This window comes from Oratosquilla oratoria, chromosome 18 (genome assembly GCF_046742065.1).
Source record: "Oratosquilla oratoria isolate Oo_2021 chromosome 18, ASM4674206v1, whole genome shotgun sequence".
Lineage (NCBI taxonomy): Eukaryota > Metazoa > Arthropoda > Malacostraca > Stomatopoda > Squillidae > Oratosquilla > Oratosquilla oratoria.
In genome coordinates this window covers 16,289,601-16,310,065 of record NC_134794.1, presented here as the reverse complement: position 1 = coordinate 16,310,065, position 20,465 = coordinate 16,289,601, and the positions used below count along the sequence as shown (strand labels likewise).

The window sequence follows — 20,465 nt, the reverse complement described above, 5'->3', positions numbered from 1 at the left end:
CTTGGACCCTGCAGTGGAGGTGCTGTGTCTAGCCACATTACGTCTGACCCAGGCAATGGATGAGGGTGGGGGGGGCAGGAATGACCTTTTATCCACAGGAAACTAAACTAAAAAGGAAAACAAGTGGGTGGAGTGTGGGCACACACCTTTGGCTGTTACCTTCCTTATAATGGGAAAGAAGCCTCTTAGTACAAAGATAAATAACCATGAGTGTTTCTTTAATTTACATATATACAGTATTTTTTTCTTTGTCTTCATTGGATGATTTTTTCAAATGTAATGTTCTTGTTTTCATTTCACAGGCAACGTACTGGTGAACGGACCTTTAACTCCACTTGCTACAGGACTGAAGCCAGCAGAAGTGTCTCCACACATACCAGATACCCCTCCTGGTTAGTACACAAAATTGTCATCTTTATTGTTTCATGGTGTGTTAAGATGGGAAGGGATGATGATTGAGTTTTTGGATGTGTTTGGAATGGTTGTACAAAGGATTACAAAGGTGGAGCATGCCGACAGGAGACCTTTTGATCCATATCTAGGTCGGATGCAAAAAAAAAAATCATATTAATAATAAACCAATAAATGAAAACTATAATAATGTAAATAACAAATAAAATACATAAATAAATGCATAGGTATAGTTAGATAATAAACAAACAGGTAAATAATAAATAATAATAAATTGACATATAACTAATAATAAATGAAAATCAGACAGACAAATGATAACAAAACAAAAACAAATAATATAAGATAAATTATAATCATTACAGCATCTTACTTAGGTATTTATCTAACTGATTCTTAAAGCTTCGAACTGAACTACATTGCACTACCTGTGCAGGAAGTTTATTCCATTCATTTACTACACGGTTGGCAAAGTTGTTTCTACCTACTTCCAAATTGAATCTATTTCCGGATAGTTTGAGACCATTGTTTCTTGTCTGATTCTCATTCAATGTGAAAATTTTGTCACTTTTGATGTTGTCAATTCCCTTTAAAATCTTAAAGACCTGTATCAAGTCACCTCTGAGTCTACGCTTTTTAGGGAAAACAGATTCATGTGTTTTAGTCGATTTTCGTATGATTTATTTTTGATATTTAGAATCAGTTTTGTGGCTCGCCGTTGTACTTTTTCCAGTCTGTCAATGTCTTTAATGAGATTCGGTGACCATACAGAAACAGCATATTCCAAATGTGGACGAACTAACGATTTATATAGCTCGTTAATGAGTGATGGACTTTTGAAATCAAAAGATCGCGCAATCAGTCCCAGAATCTTATTTGCTTTCTCAGAGGCTGAAATACACTGCTTGGATGATTTGAGGTCGTTACTGATAATTACGCAGAGATCTTTTTCACTATCCACTTTTGTTAACGAATTACCAAATAACTTGTAATCGTACTTACTGTTATTTTTACCTATGTCCATTACCTTGCATTTACTTGTGTTAAATTTCATTAGCCACTTTTTAGACCATTGCTGTAATTGATCTAAATCTTCTTGAATATCTAATTGGTTTTAGTGATCATTTGCCACTCCACACAGTTTTGTATCATCAGCAAATTTGGAAACAGTAGATTTTAGTCCATGGTCTATATCATTTATATATACTATGAATAGAAGTGGCCCAAGAACGGAACCCTGAGGAACTCCACTTGCAACACTTTTCCATCCAAAAGTTTTTCCATTTAAAACAACTCTCTGTTTTCGACCATTCAACCAATTACTAGTCCAACCTAATAGGCTACCACTTATTCCATGCAAAGCTAATTTAGTAAGTAGTCTTTCGTGTGGGACGGTATCAAAAGCTTTTGCAAAGTCTAGATATATTAAATCTATATTGTTTCTTTTGTCATAATTCGAGATAACTGTGTTGTAGAATTCTAGTAAGTTAGTCACGCAAGAACGTTTCCGACTCTGACTTGCCCACCCCTTTGTAAAGAAGAAGATTTTTGGTATATGTATATACTGTGTCTTAGTGCATTGCTTCTGACCCATGCAGTGAGTGGAGCCAAGGATGACCCGTTATCCACAAAGAACCAGAGCTGGTCACGTTCCTCAGTGCGTTCTGCTTTAGTTTGGGAACTGTTAGTGCTCCCAAACTATTAAAGCTTAAGAGTTAGGTTCATACTGAAATAAAAGTCTGGTAGGCCATATATTATACCAAAGAAAAATTTTGTAAGCCACATCCAAAGGGTAGGTCACATACTATACCAGCACCTATATTGCTTTAATAGTTTGGGAGCGCTAACTGTGGCCAAACTAAAGCAGAGTGCACCAAGGAAAGTGCCCAGATCTGCAAAGAACCAAGGTAAAAGGGGCAACAAATAGGTCTTAGATAGGTGTGGGATGGTGGAAGGGTAAGTGTATGCTTTGACTAGCCCACCCTTTCCTTATACAAGGGGAAAGGTACTTTTGATATATGTATATATATGATTCACCTTGGTCTTTGGATCACGGGTTCGACTCGTGATCGACAGCTATTTACCTCCCAGAAGAGAGCTCAGACCTCGTACGACCGATCTATGGGTAATGCTGTATGCATGTATGTCTGGTCCCTTATCTCATTGAAAACAAAGATTGGAGAGGTATTGCAGTCAACACAAACTGGATTTCAGTTGTTATATATGTTGAGAAGGATTAAAGAGCCACCAAATGTCTCACACACAACATCTACTGATTTTTAATTTTTTATTTTATTTCTAATAATTTTTTTACATAAAGAGAAAAGGTAACTTCAACTTTTTACTGCTCCTCCTTCTCTTTCTCCTCCTCTTTATCCTCCATTGATAATGGATAGGATCAGAATGATTGTCATGAAGGAATTTTTAGGTGCATGATTTCTGTACTTTTCTATGCCTTTTGTAATGCATGTACAAAAGAATATACCTTTGTTTTGTTCCAGCTTTATTATCTTTCACATTTTACTTTGTAACTTCAGATTTCTCTTGCAGGAAAAGTGCGGCCTAAAGGTATTCAGCATGGGCCACCCTGGGCTGGCCCATAGATTCTTAAGATTAGAATTTTTGTGTTGCTTTCTGTGTTGTGCAAATGTGGAGTTAATGTGGTTATATAAAATTTCCTTTGCAGGAAATTCATGGCTTCAGGCTGTGGTGGTAGCTCCCAGATTACTCAAAAGATCTCTTTAAAAAAAATATTGCGCTGTTACTTCATTTGTGTATATTTATGTGGGACAGTGATGAGTGATATAATCTTTATCTCCAGAGTGGTGTATGCATCTGTGGTGGCTGGGACTTGCTCTCACTTTTGGCTTTCTTGCTTCCTTCCATCAAGGATCAAAGCATCCTTTTTAGGCTTATATTATATAAATATCATTTCACTTGTGGTCGGTCACCGCCTACTGGATTTCATGTGCTGTGCAAGGTTAAATGATAGCAATGAACAGAATTGTATTGATCTAGAAAACTAATTTACTAGAAAAAAGGAGTAGGGTTGTTTATTTTCTGTATGTGGTTCCTAACCAAGATGTTCCTACCAATATATATCTAGATTCTGTTTGTCCACCTGTTACAAATGCTCTAATTCCTCCTCTGTCCCCATCTTAAATAAGTGGTTCCCATGTTCTCCCTCATGCCCAGCCAGTCTTGTTTTTGTGTGTGTCAGGTTATAAATTATGAGAAGCTTTGTTTTGTAAAAGAGAAGTAGATAGTGTTTTGGCAGAGCTTTTTTGTATCCTTGTTCATGGGAGTGGATTATATAGGGGATGGAATGGGTGGGAGTGGTTTCTATATCTTTGTTCTTTGGCTACCTCCTGTGTAAGGGGGAAAAGCCTTTGGCATATGTATGTATGTATGCTCATGGGAATATAGACTCGAGTTATTTTGATAAATGTAACACATATAAAATTTTGTGTCATGATAAGTGAGTGCTATCCAAAACCTGTGTTCATGAATATTCTGGGTATATTTAGCTTCATTCTCATCCTCATTGCATTTATCTTGATGTGTGGGTTGACTATTATGTCTCAAGTGAATTCCTATGTTCAGAGTGAATAGAGAGTGCTTAGAGAATTCATGGTTGAGTGGGATTATTGCTGTTACTGTTGTTGCTGTTGTCATTGTTGTTGTTGTTGTTGCTGTTGCTGTTGTACAGTCTAGTCCTTGGCATCAGTAAGTTATGACACCAGTGTTACGGATGATGTCTGGAGTGAGATGCACAACCAAAGATTTCTGAGAAGACGCTGACATCCTATTATTTTGTCAGTCGTTGTTCTAGAGCAGCAAGGTAGATTTGTATTTTCTTGGCTATAGTTTTGTATTAGTGGTGTCCAGTTATTGGTAGGCTATTTGTTTACAAGAGTTTTATCACAGAGACCATGAATGAAATTGTGATTTTATCAAACCTAATTGCAATACAAGACATATTTCAGAATAGAAATGGATTAGTTTGAGATAGGGTTGGTAGAACAAGATGTACAGAGAAAATGTATTTTATTTCCTTTACTATGTTGCGTAGGATTTTACTCATGTTGCATTTCTTTACAGGTGTTCCACCCCCTAAGGGGTTGAAGGATGTGTTGAAGGAGCAAGGACCTGAAGGTTTCGCTAAGGCAGTGAGAGAGCACAAGGGTCTCATGCTGATGGATACGACTTTCCGCGATGCCCACCAGTCTTTGCTTGCCACCCGAGTCAGGACCCACGACTTGCTAAAGGTAAAAATCTTTGAAGGAATATTTTTTTTTTAATTTTCTTTCTGTATGCTTATGAATTTATTTCTCAAGTGTTTGGATGCACTCCAGAAATACACATTGGGAAGAGAGTGGTCAGTTTTTAGTGTTAGCTTATGTTTGCCTGTTTATTTGCTATAAGTATAAGCTGAAGTGGGAGTAGTGGTAGAAGTAGTAGTAGTAATAGTAGCAGTAGTAGCAATAGTAGTAGGATGAAAAAGAGAATGAAAGGAATACTTAAAAAGAAAAACTGAAAGAAACAGCCAATGTGATCCATATCAGAAGGGAATAGACGAAGAGATGAAGTGGGGGAAAGCAGAAGGAGGAAGAGGTTGAAGAAGTAGAGGTTGAAAGTTGAGTAAAGATTTCGTCATGTTTTAGTTTGATATCATATGAGGGTTGAGAAAATTAGACCCACCCTACCTGTTTCTTTCACCTGTGGGGATTAAATGATATACAGCCAGTTGATAAGGTGGTGACCCCCTTCATGGGGAGATGCACATTGGATGGAAAAGAATATTTTTTTCCTATGGTAATTGTGATTATATTACCAATTACATGAAATAGGTATATTTCTAAATTAAGTTTTGGTTTCCGTGTATGTGCATATATGTTAATTTCTTTATGTATTTAAACTTTCCAGATATCGCCTTATGTTGCTCATAACTTCAACAGTTTATACTCACTTGAAAACTGGGGTGGAGCAACATTTGACGTAGCAATGCGATTCCTCCACGAGTGTCCATGGGAACGTCTTGATTCGATGCGTCGACTCATCCCTAACATTCCTTTCCAAATGTTGTTGCGAGGTGCTAATGGCGTTGGATACACAAGCTATCCGGATAATGCAGTGTATAAGTAAGTTATCATCTACCAACATCCATGTACAATAATGAATACCTTTACCATGAAATGCAGTAGATCAAACTTACAAAAGACCTCTTTTTCCATAACAAGACTAACTTTAAAGAAGCAGAGGGGAGCATGGTACATGTTTATTTTTATGTGAATATATATGAAATAATGAGCCCATTATGGCAGAGGTGTCCCTTGCTGCATTGTTTTTGACCCAAGCAATGTGGCAAGAGACAGAGCATCCTATTATCCCTGAGGTGCTGTGATGGGAGGGTTTTCTATTTTTATGGCATAAATGTTTCTTTACCCATGAGTGAAGAAGGACTAGCAAAAAGAGTGTAGAAGGCAGAGGTGAATGGAGTGAACTCAAGGGAAAGACCAAGAATGAGATGCATAGATGGGGTGAAGAGGGGGCCTTGGGTAAAAGAGGAATGTCTGTTGAGGAGGGAAGGGAGAGGTCAAGAGAGATGTGAGTAGAGAATGGTTGTGAATGGATGATAAATTTATGTGGCCTGAAGGGATTTCTCCTTGTCTTCTCTATTTATGCATGAGGAGATGAGAAGGGAGGGACACCATGTAAATGAAGTGGTGGGGGTAAACCAGTTTCAGCTGTTGGACTCTGCTGTGATGTGCTGTGTCTTGCTGTTTTGCTTCTGACCCTAGCAGTGGGTGGGGGAGGGGCAGGGATGGCCTTTCTTCCGCAAGGAGCCAAGATGAAGGGAAAGAAATGGGTGTGGGATGAGTGGGAGGTGGGTGCATGCTCTGGGTCTACCTTCCTTATAAGTAGTAAGAGGCCTTTTGGTATACAATAAACCCTCGATATAACAGATGATATGGGGACAGGGGTCTGTTGTTATATCTGAAGATCTGTTATAGCTGATGGAAATACTGGACAGATCCGTTATATCCCGAAGTTTGTCCAGTATTAGAAATTAGTAGGATTAGAAATCACAGTAAACCCTCGATATAATGGACGATATGGGGACAGAGGTCTGTTGTTATATCTGAAGATCCATTATAACCAAGGATCCCTCGCTATAACGGATGAAAAATCCGTTATAGTGAAGGTTTGTCCGGTCAGATTTTTTTCCCATTATATCCAATATCTGGTGTATTGAGATCCGTTATATTGAGGGTTTACTGTATAGATAAAGAAATAATGTAAATGTGTGTTTTCCGTTTGCTTCTCCCCTTGTAAGGGGAAGATGCCTTTTGAATTCATATATAATTAACACAAAATGTCTGTATGCTTTACTTACAGATTCTGTGACTTGTCTGTCCAGGCAGGAATGGACATTTTCCGTGTGTTCGATTCTCTGAACTACCTCCCAAATCTCATTCTTGGTATTGATGCTGCAGGCAAGGCAGGAGGCGTAGTTGAAGGAGCAATTTCTTACTCTGGAGATATTTCAGACCCATCAAGGACCAAATACACACTAGAGTATTACACAAATTTGGCTGAAGAACTTGTGAAAGCAGGCATACATGTGCTATGTATAAAGGTAATTGATTTATCTCTTTTCACAGATTACTTGAATAAATGATCAATCTATAGATCTATATTGAATTGTGGTAACTGTGACGTTGTGAGTCTATTGAATTAGATTGCTGCTATAAGGTGTAGAAATGAACAGAGTAATTGTAGTGTTAACAATGGAATAACCATATTAAAGAACATGTTGTGTAGCAATGATGGATACTTGCAATTGGTGGTCTTATGAGATGAACTTGAGAGAATAATTTCTTCGTCGCCTATCTTCAAACCCTCTCAACACATTTATTCAGAAGTTCAGGGCTAATGTTTGGTCTCTGGACTATGACCTGAATCTTCTTGTACCATATCTGATTATGTTTCCTGTATCTTTTCACACACAGCTGATAACTAGTAACTGCCTCCTTCCTCTTTCTACTGTTAGTCAGTGCTGTACAAACAGTCCCGTATTTATACAGCACAAGCAATATAGATACAACACAGACAAGAATCCAAAATCCTTTCTCTGAGATCCATGAAAAGGCCCAAAGTAGTGGTTTGTTTGGGGCTATGGGTTTCCTGTGAGTAAAATTCAGCAGCAGTTTTCATCATTATCTACACATTGTATTCGCCATGTGATCGAGTTATTGTATGTATGCACTGAATTTTTTTCTCCTATATTCCAGGATATGGCTGGTTTATTAAAACCAAGAGCAGCAGAAATATTGATTACAGAGATACGGTCACGTTTCCCTGACCTTCCGATCCATATCCACACACATGACACATCAGGGGCAGGCAAGTATTTGTATGTTTGTATACTTATCTAGTGTTAATATACAAGGTTGGAGTTATACTTAGGGTACCTGTCTCTGCATCTCAGCATGTCAAACAGAAGACACAGAACACATTGTCTTACAGTGCCCTGTACTCATGTCTTACAGTGCCCTGTACTCACTTTCCCATGGTACCTCAGTAAATTCTCTTCAGTGAGTGACCTATGGGCTGAACTGGTATCTGTGACCAGTTTTCTAGGGGCCATGGGTTTCCCGGAAAAGAGAACTGGGACAACATGTCAATTGATTGATATCACCCATCTACAGGTTTGATTTCTTACTGGTAGAAATTTACTTTATGAAAAGAGGCTTAGGCACCTTAACTTACACTCTCCGGAAAGACGCAGAGTGCGGGGTGGTCTAATAAAGGTGTTCAAGTAAATCAAAGGCTTTAACAAGGGTGATGCAAACAAGGTCATCATATTAAGACTACAGGTCAGGACTTACAGTAATGGATTTAAACTGGACAAATTTAGATTTAAGAAGGAAATAGACAAGAATTGGTTTACTAATAGGGTGGTCAATGAATGGAACAGATTTAGTAACCATGTAGTGAGTGCTGAAACTATCGGTTGTTTTAAGAAATGGTTAGGTAACTTTATGGATAGGGATGACAGGTGGTAATAGACATGGAACTGCTTAGTGTAGGCCTTTTGGTCTCTTGCAGTCTCCTTCATTCTTATGTTCTCATGAGGGGATGTGGAGGGAGTGTTGCCATGTAGATAAAGTATTGGGAGTAAACCAGCTTTGGTTGACATGTCCTGATGTGGATGTGCTGTATCTTGCTGCATTTCTTCTGGCCCAGGCTTTAGGTTGGGGACGGGTGGCCTTCATCCACAAGGAGCTTAGAGATTTTTAAAAGGGAAATAAATGGGTGTGGGATGGGTGTATGCTTTGGCTGGATACCTACTTTATGTGGAAGAAGCCCACTGGTATATAAATAAATAGAAAGACAAACTATTCTATATTAAATCAAGTACCTTGAGACATAGACCCAGAGTAGAAAATATTCCCAAGATACACAGGATATCAGCCAACACAAAGATTTCTCACATGTCTGTCTTACTACAAAAACTTGATTTGTGCATCCCCTTCCTTTTTTTTTTTTTCCCTAAGCCTACACCCAAACATGAGGGAACAGTTATAATTATTATTATTTGAGTGACTTACTTTTATGAGCAACCTGTTAGCTATGGCAAGAAAAAGACAAAACCATAGATAGAGCAGCTGATACCATAGCACTGCCTTTTTGCATTATTTACATGACATTATTAAACAGGTTCCATTACAAGATAAAGATTTCATTCATGTTTTAATCACACAGGCGTTGCATCAATGCTTCAGTGTGCAAAATCTGGTGCCGATGTTGTTGATGTTGCCGTGGATTCCATGTCTGGTATGACTTCCCAACCATCTATGGGAGCTGTGGTAGCAAGTCTCATGGGCGACGAACTTGATACTGGTTTTAATCTGGATACCATTAGTAAATACTCGGCATACTGGGAACAAACGAGAACATTGTACGCACCTTTCGAGTGTGCTGTCACCATGAAGTCTGGCAATGCTGATGTTTATCAGAACGAAATCCCAGGAGGACAGTATACTAATCTACAGTTCCAGGTATTTCATGTTAAATTTTTTCTGTTATGAAATCGTTGAACATTATTTTTGCTTGGTAGCTTGCTATCAATTTAATGAAGTGGCCTTGCTGTGGATGTGCTGTGTCTTGTGACACTGCTTCTGCCTCAGGGCAGTGGACAAGATGCAGGGATGACCCGTCATCCAGGAGGTGCCAAGATAAGAGGGAGGGAGGAGGATAGAGGGAGATGGAGTATGTAAGGGATGAAATGGGTGGGAGTGGTTCCTATGCCTTTGTTTTTTGGCTACCTCCCTTGTAAGGGGGGAAAAAGCCTTTGGTATATGTATATGCATATACGTAGCTTGCTATCAACATGAGGTCCTGCCCCAAGATGAATACATTGGTCTGGCCACAACCAGGAGTGGAGCTATAAAGGCATCATTGCAGTGAAGAGGTTTATGGAGACAACCTTATCCCGTTAACATGAAATCCTGTCACATAATGAATGAACTTGTCTATTATTAGCCAGAGCAAATTCTGTAGTTATCATAGAGGTGGTAATGGCCCTACTTTATAATGTTTATTCTGTTTAACACAATGACATATAGATATTCTTTAGGTTTATATCGGGGTAAACTTATCTTGCATAGTGAATTAAAACCCTCTTTTAAATGAATGAAATCATCTGGGATGAATCAAATAGAACTGTCAGATAGTGACCTAGAAATATCTATAAAGGGTTATTTTGTGGTGACAGGGTTTTTGAAAACACAGTTGACTTGATATTATTTTCCATATATTTTTCATACACATCAGTTTGATTTGTTTGATCCCATATGATATTCAACTGAAGGGTGTCCAAATTTACTAGGGAGTCTTTAAGTCTGGGATTCAATGTAACAGGCATTAACCGTAACAAATATCCACTATACGAGTATCATTGATGAAGAGATTGGACAGTGTTTACCATTACTGTTCTCATATCACTTAATAATAATAATATAATGATAAGTTTATTTGGCAATGAATCAAATACATGAAATACAGATATTGAAAAGAACACATAGTTTGAAATTACAATTGCCAAGGATAACACATAAAGATCCTAACAGACAAAGGAACACATATGAACCATGTATTCACCTGGGGCTTTTCTCACCTTATCATGTGTTGCTGCATTGATTTAGCTAAGAGTAATAAATAATTCTTAATTCTTTTTGTGATTTTTTAAGTACATTTGACTCCTGATGACGGATGCATTCTTATCATTGTTTTCATTCATGTCATTAACTTTACAAAGTATATTACAGTGGATATATGTATATATAGAACTCAACAATGTAGCTTTATATAACTGTTTATATTTTACACTTTTTTTTTTCTTTTTAACTTAGGCCTACTCCCTCGGCCTTGGAGATCAATTTGAGCAGGTGAAAAAGGCCTACAGCGAAGCCAATATGCTCCTTGGGGACCTTATCAAAGTAAGTACAATGATAATATTCTGTAATTGTTTTCAATTTATTTATCTTGTTGTTCAGTCAGCATATTTCTTATATTCATAAAGTCCTACAATACTGGAAGAGTGCCATGGGGAATCAAGGTATATAAACATACTAAATTCATGAAGTGGATGCTCATTCGCTGGCTGAGCGGGTAAGGGTGTTGTTACTTGCAGTGAAGGTTGAGATGACGACGACTCAAACCCTGCTTGGGGCGAGTTGAACTAAGGGCATTATGGTTCATTAAATTCCACGCTACAAAGTCCTCTGTGAGGGGCAGAGTCCTAGCCTCCCAATAGGGGGAGTTTGTGAAATTAAACCAAATCAGTCAACCAATCAATCAAATACCTTTACTTAGTTTGCACTCCTTCAGGTGTCTAACATTCCCTTTTAGTTGTGTGTGAATGTTCAATATACTTCAGAATATGTATCTGGACTAGAGAAGTGTGGATTGAAGTATACAAATTACTATTATGTGTGGAGAATAAAATCCATAAGTATGTACGTACTTATATTTTCATTAAGAAAAATGAAAAAAAAAAAAAAGTCTGAAACCTTATTTTTAATTATTTCTTCCTTTTGAAAACAATTTTGGTCTTGGTTTAATAAACAAACAGTCAAAAACAATACCTTGTCCCTGGACTTTGTTCAAGTGAGGTAAAAAACATTTGTTGATAGCAAGAGTATATTTTCAAGAGTTCAACATGAGCACAAGTTGGTTAATAATGATAATTCTATCATATATTATATAAAAGAATAGTCTCTGCCTAAGTCCATAGTATTCTCTAGTTACATGACACATTGCTGTTTGTTGTAATTTTCAGAAAAGAGAGTTTCTTAAGTAAAAGTCTTTTTGTTCAGTCCTGCATGTAAAGGATCACCATCACTTTGCATTTCATTTCTTCACACCTCGTACAGGCGATCGACTGCAGCCAATTCTTGTAGAACTTCAGTGATATCCTAATTGACCAGTTGTTCGGCATTCTCTTACAATTAGAGACAAATCTCCTTTCATAGGAAAATGCTGTTCACTTGTACCTTTACTGTTCTTCCTTAAATCTCTTCTCTACCATTCCAAGAACTCCATCTCTTCAGTACAGTATTGTCACCAGAAATAGAGGCACTCTTAATGAGCAGTATAATACACATGGACACATGGAAAGAATGAGTGAAGAAAGATTAGTAAAAGAAGTGTGGAAGGCAGAGGCAGAAGGAGTGAATATGAGGGGGTGTCCTAGGATGAGATGGATGGATGGGATGAAAGTGGCATTACAAAAGAGAGGAATGTTTGTTGAGGAAGGATGGGAGAGGACAAAAGGTAGGGGTGAATGGAGAAGGGTGGTGTATGGATGATGCTGTGATGCATGAGGGGTAGTGGATAGGGATGGGGAAGTATGTATGAGAAATATGATGCAGCATGAAGGGATTTCTCCCCATCTCCTTTTCTGCATGAGGGAACGTAGAGGGGGGGTCGCCGAATTTATGAAACGGCCTTGCTGTGGATGTGCTGTGTCTTGCAAGACTGCTTCCAACCCAGGGCATTGGATAGGATGCAGGGATGACCCACCATCCAGGAGGTGCCAAGATAAGAGGGAGGGGAGGGGAATATATAGGAAATGGAATGGGTGAGAGTGGTTTCTATGCCTGTTTCTTTTTGGCTACCCCCTGTGTAAGGGGGAAAAAGCCTTTTGTATATGTATGTATGTATAATACAATTATTTCTTTCCATATACCACGGTTTCTTTTCCTCCGTTATCGTATCTTTTCCTTTGCTCATAGTATCCCTGATGTTTTTTGGAATCATTTTGTCCTCCATAGATATATGCACAGTTATCATATTCATAGGTTGAAAGCCAGAAAGAATATGGGTCCCCAGATATGTTCTTAGCGTAGTTGCAGTCTTTTCTATTATGTCCTCCCTGCTTACATTTTGTACAATACTTAGTGTTTTTCTTTTTTTTGTAAGCAGTTTTATTGGTTCTGAATGAGGTGCCAGCAGCAGAAGCATTTCTGATATTTGTGGAAACAGCATTGAATTCATTTGTGTTTCTCTTGGATTGGTGGGCCTTTTTGTTGGTATTTTGATCACCTTTGACAATTAGGTTTGACTTGATTTTTGTTATTTCTCTGTTGTTATGTGCAGTGTCCTCAGCTCTAGAAATGACCTCCACCGGAGGAATTACTGTGCCTTTTTCTTGTTCTGCATTTGTGTTTGTGCTATTACTTGTAGTTCCGAGGATTACCAATTTTGCTTGGATTGTTTGATTGGCACTGTTTTCCTTGACATAATCATCCTGTGGAAGTGCTGCTTCGTATGATTTTGGTTGAGAAAGACTTGTTAAATTGGCTTTTATTTCCTGTATTGCTGATACTTGATCTTGGACTATATTTGTCTTCTGCTTCACATCATCACTTTCTCTTTTTGTGGCAACAGTGGTCAGATTTTTGTTAATATCTTTCGTATCCAGAGAACTAATAAATTCCTTGTCCTCCTGAGGATTCCTCTCTATGTACATGATAACTTCATGAACAATATCTTCCAAATGACACTTTCTCAGACATGACTGTGATAGGGCTGCAGAAGGAACCATTTGAGATAGCTTGTATAGAAATACATCTCTGACACTTTCATCATTTGGTACAAGTCTATCTATTTTGAAGGCAAGCCCAGAGATATAAGCCTTTTGGAAGACTTCACCAGGTTGACGTTTCATGTGAAGCACCTGACGATAAAGAAGATATTTCTCATCATGTCTTTGGTAGTGATCCAGAAGGTAGGATTTGAATTCCTGGAGTGATGACCATTGTCTTTGCAGCAGTGCTCTTGCCACATGCCTTGCATCCCCTTGATTAGGATCAATGTTGTGAATTATAAAGGATATTTGTTCACTAAGGGCAGTGATATTGTGGTTTTGCAAGTAAGTAGTGCATGTTTTCAAATAGGTATCTATACTTGGTTCACTTTGTCGTTGAATAAAACCCTTAAAGAGTGGAGTCTCTTCAGGAATGTTGCTTGGAGTTTTTGGAAGCACTTCATTCAGATTTTCGTTGTTTTCTTGAGGAGTTTCACTGTTTACTCCATCTTCAAAATCATTACAGTCGCCAGAAATGTTAGTGGTATTTCTCTCATCCATCTGTGCAGATTTTCCATTGCTCGAAATGGAGGTTCCACTGTGTGCTTCATCTTCAGAATCATTACATTCACCAGTAACATTAGTAGTATTTCTCTCGTTCATCTGTGCACATCTTCCATTGGTAGAAATGGAGGTCTGATAGAGTTTCATGAGCAAGTTTAACACCTCATTTTGCTTATTGATAATGGTGACCAAGGTTTCTTTGTCATCATCCTGTGGCAAACAGTTTTCTCTCTCTGGCTTCATCATTTTGGTTTTTCCAGCATCGATGATGGGCAGGTTTTCTTCGAAGTGTTGCAATTTCGTTTGAAGAGATGATGTAATCTGATACATTGTTGAGATGAATCTTGAAGTGAAGTCCAGTGAAAATGGTCCTTTAAAACCTGTAAAATATTGTTTATTTTTCCCTCTTCAACCTTTTACATCAGCGCTACAGGTTTTTCCGTTTCTTGTTGGTGATCTTTTCTTATGTTTTCAAATGTCAATGGTTCAGTGGAGCCAGTGAAGTTTCATGAGCCACATCTGGAAATTGATGGTAGGAAATTACTTTTCAGTACCAAATGATACTTGGAAAATGATAAGATCAATTATAATGTTACTGATATTGCTATCTTCAATGCAACCATAATGTACATGACTGGGAGAAATATGTTACACTGATTAATAGTGATTGTCACAACCAACCTATGGGCTAGGCGAATTGTGACACAGAGAGAGAGAAAAAAAAAAAAAAAAATGACCCTGAGCGGTTTGCATGAGGGGGAGAATCTCGGTTAAGATTGGCACCCCCCCCCCCCATCCAGAAAAAGAGAAGACAAGAAATCCCTTCAGGCTGCATCAAAATATCATTTACACATAACCAGATCCTACTCACCCCATCCCCCACCCCCTCCCTTCCTTGCATCACAGTATAATCTACATAGGGTAGGCGTACCAATGGAGATGCACTTGCCCTATGCAGACGCATTTGACACAAAAAAACTTCTACCTGCCGATGGTGAATAGATAGGAGCATAATTATAGGCTCAAAAAATCACTTAACTATCCCCTCATAATGTGATTTTTTGAGCCTATAATTATGCTCCTATCTATTCACCATCGGCAGGTAGAAGTTTTTTGTGTCAAATGCGTCTGCATAGGGCAAGTGCGTCTCCATTGGTACACTCGTTCTACAACCATTCTCAACACACCTCTATCTCCTGCCTTCTCCCTTCCTTCCTCAACAGACATTCCCCTTTTTCCCAGTGTCCCTTTCACCCCATCTAGCCATCTCATCTTCAGTCAACCCCTCAAGTTCATTTCATCCAACTCTTCCTTCCACACCTCTTTTTACTAATCTTTCTTCACTCACTCTTTCCATGTGTCCAAACCATCCCAATACTGTTTCATCAGCCCTATCTGCCATTTCCTTTTCTACCTCTGCCCTCCTCCTCATCTACTCGTTTCTCACTCTCTCCAAACTTGTAACCCCTACCATACTTCTAAGTCATTTCATCTCAAACACATTCAAAATTTTCCTCTCTGTCTCTCTTAAATTGCAAGTCAATGCTTTATACAGTGCTGTCGGGCAATCACCCCTTCTTTTCCATCTCCTTCCACCACTTTGCATCTATTCCCAGATGCCTTTTTCTCATGAAACATTTGAATCTCCACAAGGCATTTACTTGCTCCTGTGAATATGCAATTTCTCTCCACCTCCACTCCCTTTCCTGCCACATGTAACCCCAAGTATCTAAATCTATCCACATACTTTCTCCACTTTATATCTCATCATCTTACTTTTACCCACATTTACTTTCAATTTTTTCCTATTGCGTACCTTCCCAAACTCCATCACTAACTCCCTTAATACGCCCTCTGACCTTGCCACAGGAACAGTGTTGTCAGCAAACAGGAACTAGCTCACCTCCCACTTTTCTCCATTTTCTTTAACCACCTTCAGTCCCCTGCCCATTACCCTTGTATTTACCCCCTGCACCACCCCATCCAAATACACATTGAACTGCCATGGTGACGTGACACATCCCTGACACAGTGATACCTTTACCTCAGACCACTCACTCTCTCCATTTCCAATTCTAACACAGGCTGTATTACTGCCATAAAAACTCTTGACTACCCTTAACAGCTTTCCCCCAATCCCATATATCTGCAAAACCTCCCATAGTTTGTCTAAAACAGGGTAAAGTGCCATAGGACTGGAGGAGTGACTGTATATTTCCACTTTACAAGGGATAAGGGGATAAGTGTGAGTGTAGTATCAGTTTGTTGAGTGTAATTTAGAGGATTAGTAGAGGAACATAGGGAGTAATTGGTGAGGAACAGTGTGGGTTTAGGACAGGTAGGGGTTGTGTGGGTCAGATTTTTGTGATAAGGCAGGTATGTGAGAAAGCTTTAGGAAAAGGTCAGGATGTTTTTTGGGCCTTTATGGATTTGGAAAAGGCTTACGACAGGGTCGACAGGAAGGCATTGTGTGAGGTATTGCAGATATATGGGATAGGAGGAAAGCTGTGGAAAGCTGTCAAGAGTTTTTATGAGAGTAGTAGAGCCTGTGTTAGAAATGGAAAGAGTGAGTGGTTTGAGGTAAAGATGGGACTTCACCAGGGATGTGTTATGTCACCTTGGCTGTTCAATTTATACATGGATAGGGTGGTGTGAGAGGTAAATGCAAGGGTAATGGGCTGGGGATTGGAGATGGTTAAAGAAAATGGAGAAAAATGGGAGATAAGCCAGTTGTTGTTTGCTGACGACACTGTGCTTGTGGCAGGATCAGAGGAGGGATTAAGGAAGTTAGTGACAGAGTTTGGGAAGGTGTGTGAAAGAAGGAAGTTGAAGATAAATATGGGTAAAAGTAAGGTGATGAGATGTACAAGGGGAGAATGTGGCAGCAAATTGGAAGGGAATTAAGGGAGAGAGACTGGAGGAAGTGGATAGCTTTAGATACTTGAGGGAACATGGGGAAGGAAAGGGAGGAGTGGAAGTGGAGGTAGAATGTAGATTGAGAGAAGCAAGTAAAGGCCCTGGTGGATTAAAAAGTGTAATGAGAAATAGACATTTGGGAATGGATGCTAAGGAGATTGTATGAAGGAGTGATTGTGCCAACAGCACTATATGGGGCAGAAACGTGGAATATAGGAAAGGAAAAGAGGAGGAGTTTGAATGTGTTTGAGATGAAATGTCTGAGAAGTATGGTAGGGGTTACTAGGTTGGATAGAGTGAGAAACAAGGAGGTGAGGAGGAGAGTGGGGGTGGAGAGGGAGTTAGGAGATAGGGTTGATGAAAGAGTATTTGGATGGTTTGGACACATGGAAAGAATGAGTGAAGAAAGATTAGTGAAAGAGATGTGGAAGGAGTGAAAGTGAGGGGGGCACCAAGAATGAGATGGATGGATGGGGTGAAAAGGGTATTGGGGAAGAGGGGGATATTTGTTGAAGAAGGAAAGGAGAAGACAAATAGGAGTGAGTGGAGAATGGTTGTGTATGGATGATGCTGTGATGCATGGAAGGGAGTGGGGGGGTGGATGAGGGAGTGAGTTGGATGACATTTTGACACAGCCCAAAGGGACTTCTCCCCATCTTCACTTTTTTGGCACAAGGGGATAGAGATGGGGGGATGGTCACCAATTAAATGAACCGGCCTTGCTGTGGATGTACTGTCTTGCAACACTGCTTCTGATCCAGGGCAGTGGGCGAGATGAAGGGATGACCCGTCATCCAGGAGGAGCTAAGATAAGAGGGAGGGAGGAAGAGGGTAAATGGGAGTGGAGTATGCAGGAGATAGAATGGGTGGGAGTGGATTTTTGGCTACCTCCCTTGTAAGGGAAAAAAGCCATTGATATATATGTATATATATATATATATATATATATATATATATATATATATATATATATATATATATACATACCAATATATAAACGTGTGTATGTATTGTGTGCGTGTGACAGAAAACATTATATGTGCTAAATGGCCTGCGTGCCAGCAGAAGGAGAGAGAGAACGTGAAGTTTCTGTTTCGTTTCAATGTGGAACCATGAGAGGCAGAAGTCGACAGGCAAGGTCAGCCCACGTGTCTGGGAGCGCAGGGGGGATAGGAGTAGGTGGAGGGAGGCTCCATCAGGGCCCTCGCATAGGGGGGGAGGGGGGGTGCATATGCCCTGGACATGCTGCCCACAAGGCTGATGAAATAATTGTAATAGAAAATAGTCAAAGGAACCCTGAATAGTCTACCGTAATATACGAATTTAGCGTTAGAATCAACAGAATATAAACTATTTTTTCATTATCCTTTCTGCAATAGGGGCATTAAATAAAGAATTTAAAATCTGTTTAATTATTTCGCAAGTCAATAGCTAAAACAGGCTGTAGGGAATGGTGGAGATGGGGGAAGGGGGGGGTCACTCAGAACTTTGCTCCTGGGCAGCACCTAGGAATGTAAGGCCTTTGGGCTCCGTGCTGGGTTCCACACATTGCCAAGTGTCTTTTAGTGCCACATTTTCATATGATCCATTTTCCTACGGTGTCAAACTCTTCATATTTTCGTTTTTTTTTTTTTCTTTTCTTCTTTTTACAAAAAGGTCTCGATCAATGTGTTCTATGTAATATGTAATCAAATAATTTACTTGTCTAGATAACTATATACTGTGCATAATTACTTACACGTTTATTCGTTATTGTGATATTCTGCATCCGACCTCATTAAGGACTGAAAGGTTTGTCAGGATTTTGTATGTCTCGTGACGTCATGTCGTCTGTTTTCTTTCTGAAGTGAGCCGACTCGTCATGATTTAGACGATGATTTCGCCGCTTTAATATTTAATTTTTTAAATAGTACCTACGCTTATACACATCACACACTCCATGCACAACCACGTCGGAAACAGCGTGGTGCCCGAGTGCCCCTCTATGTGCCAGGGTGTTCTGTGGGTCGCGGTCATAACCCAGCGGTTGCCTTGGGCTGAGAGCGGTCAGATTTACTGCCCCGATGACGTCACAACGGTTCGAAATCCTGGCGGGAAGCCTGAGAATCTAAAGCAGCGTTTCTCAGTCGTTTCCCTTTGTGTACACACACACACACACAGACACACACACACACACACACACACACATATATATATATATATATATATATATATAGATATATATATATATAGATATATATATATATATATAGATATATACATATACATATATAACTTGTTCATCTTTTTCTTTCCCTTTCATAATCTCACAAGCCAAAGATTATGTATTTCCTGATATAAAATTGTTTTAAACAGAAAATTTCGTTCCTAGTACAAAAATGACCCAGAAATGCATTTTTCGTTGACGAGCTTGTTTGCCGTTATTTCTCACCCCTCCGTGAAGCAGCGTCACACAAAGTTCGTGACGTCACGCCGAAAAATATATATATACATATATATATATATATATATATATATATATAATATATATATATATATATATATATATATATATATATATATATATATATATATATACACACGCCAAGGTTTGTTATTCATAAAAAGTCAAGTCAAAAGGCAAGTGCCAACTCCCACCTACTCCACTGGCATCCACCACCCATACCTCCCTCTCATCTCAGCTCCGTCTAGAAATAAATAAACAAAACAACGAACGATGGAGATAGGGGTCGGGGTGGGGGTTGACCGCGCGCGTATGAGCGTGTACCATTAAACCACGTGTTTGACTCGTGAACAGCAGCTCTTACTCTCCCGGATGAAAGCTCAGAGCTCATTTGTGGAAGTCCTTGATAGAAAAGACTTACTAAATTGGAATAAGAGATATACAAGAGGACATGGAAAGAAACTCAAAAAGGACGTCTATAGAAGGGACCTGAAAAAGAACAGCTTTCCACACAGTGGTGGATGTCAAATTGGACGAAACTAGATACTGCGAGTTACAAAGACGGGGCACCACGAGCTTAGCTCCCCTTCCCGTAAGATACAACTAGGTAAACACACACACACACACACAGAGTGGCGCAGTGGTTAGAGTTCCCGGCTGGCACTACGGCAGTCCGGGTTCTAATTTTTCCCATGGCTGAAACAATTTCAGTATCGTTGGGCTGTGAGTCGTTACTCCAACTCTCGTGGGTGTGTGCGTGTAAGGTCACAGCATTACCCATAGATCGGTCACATATGAGCTCTGAGCACTCGTACGGGAGGGGAATAGCTGTCGATCGCGAGTCCAATACGTGATCCAATACTATGGTGAATCACACACACATACACATACACACCACGAGCATAGTTCCCCTTCCCGTAAGATACTAGGTAGGTAAACACACATACACACACACACACACACACAATTACTCCGTCAACGTTCAAAATATTTTTAAAAGAACATTCTAGAATATTAACTGTCGCTTGTATCATT

General features: G+C 39.3%; 2 protein-coding genes across 5 annotated transcripts in view; one reads left to right on the top strand and one right to left on the bottom strand.

The window, feature by feature from the left end:
• PCB (Pyruvate carboxylase) overlaps positions 1-20,465 on the top strand; it is a 183,991-nt gene that overhangs the window by 135,628 nt on the left and 27,898 nt on the right. For 3 of the 4 annotated variants that reach the window (XM_076201622.1, XM_076201620.1, XM_076201621.1), the window contains exons 12-19: positions 303-392; positions 2,962-2,979; positions 4,513-4,679; positions 5,338-5,552; positions 6,811-7,051; positions 7,707-7,818; positions 9,181-9,476; positions 10,830-10,916. In XM_076201622.1, coding sequence (XP_076057737.1) covers positions 303-392; positions 2,962-2,979; positions 4,513-4,679; positions 5,338-5,552; positions 6,811-7,051; positions 7,707-7,818; positions 9,181-9,476; positions 10,830-10,916 — 1,226 coding nt within the window. The remainder of the gene's footprint in view (positions 1-302; positions 393-2,961; positions 2,980-4,512; positions 4,680-5,337; positions 5,553-6,810; positions 7,052-7,706; positions 7,819-9,180; positions 9,477-10,829; positions 10,917-20,465) is intronic. The other variant, XM_076201623.1, reaches the window with a different exon arrangement.
• LOC143035090 (uncharacterized) lies at positions 11,459-19,034 on the bottom strand. Its single transcript, XM_076201624.1, has 2 exons — positions 18,726-19,034; positions 11,459-14,590 (listed from the first exon to the last, which is right to left on the bottom strand). The coding sequence occupies exon 2, from the start codon at positions 14,399-14,401 to the stop codon at positions 12,650-12,652; it is 1,752 nt and encodes a 583-aa protein (XP_076057739.1). The 5' UTR covers positions 14,402-14,590; positions 18,726-19,034; the 3' UTR covers positions 11,459-12,649.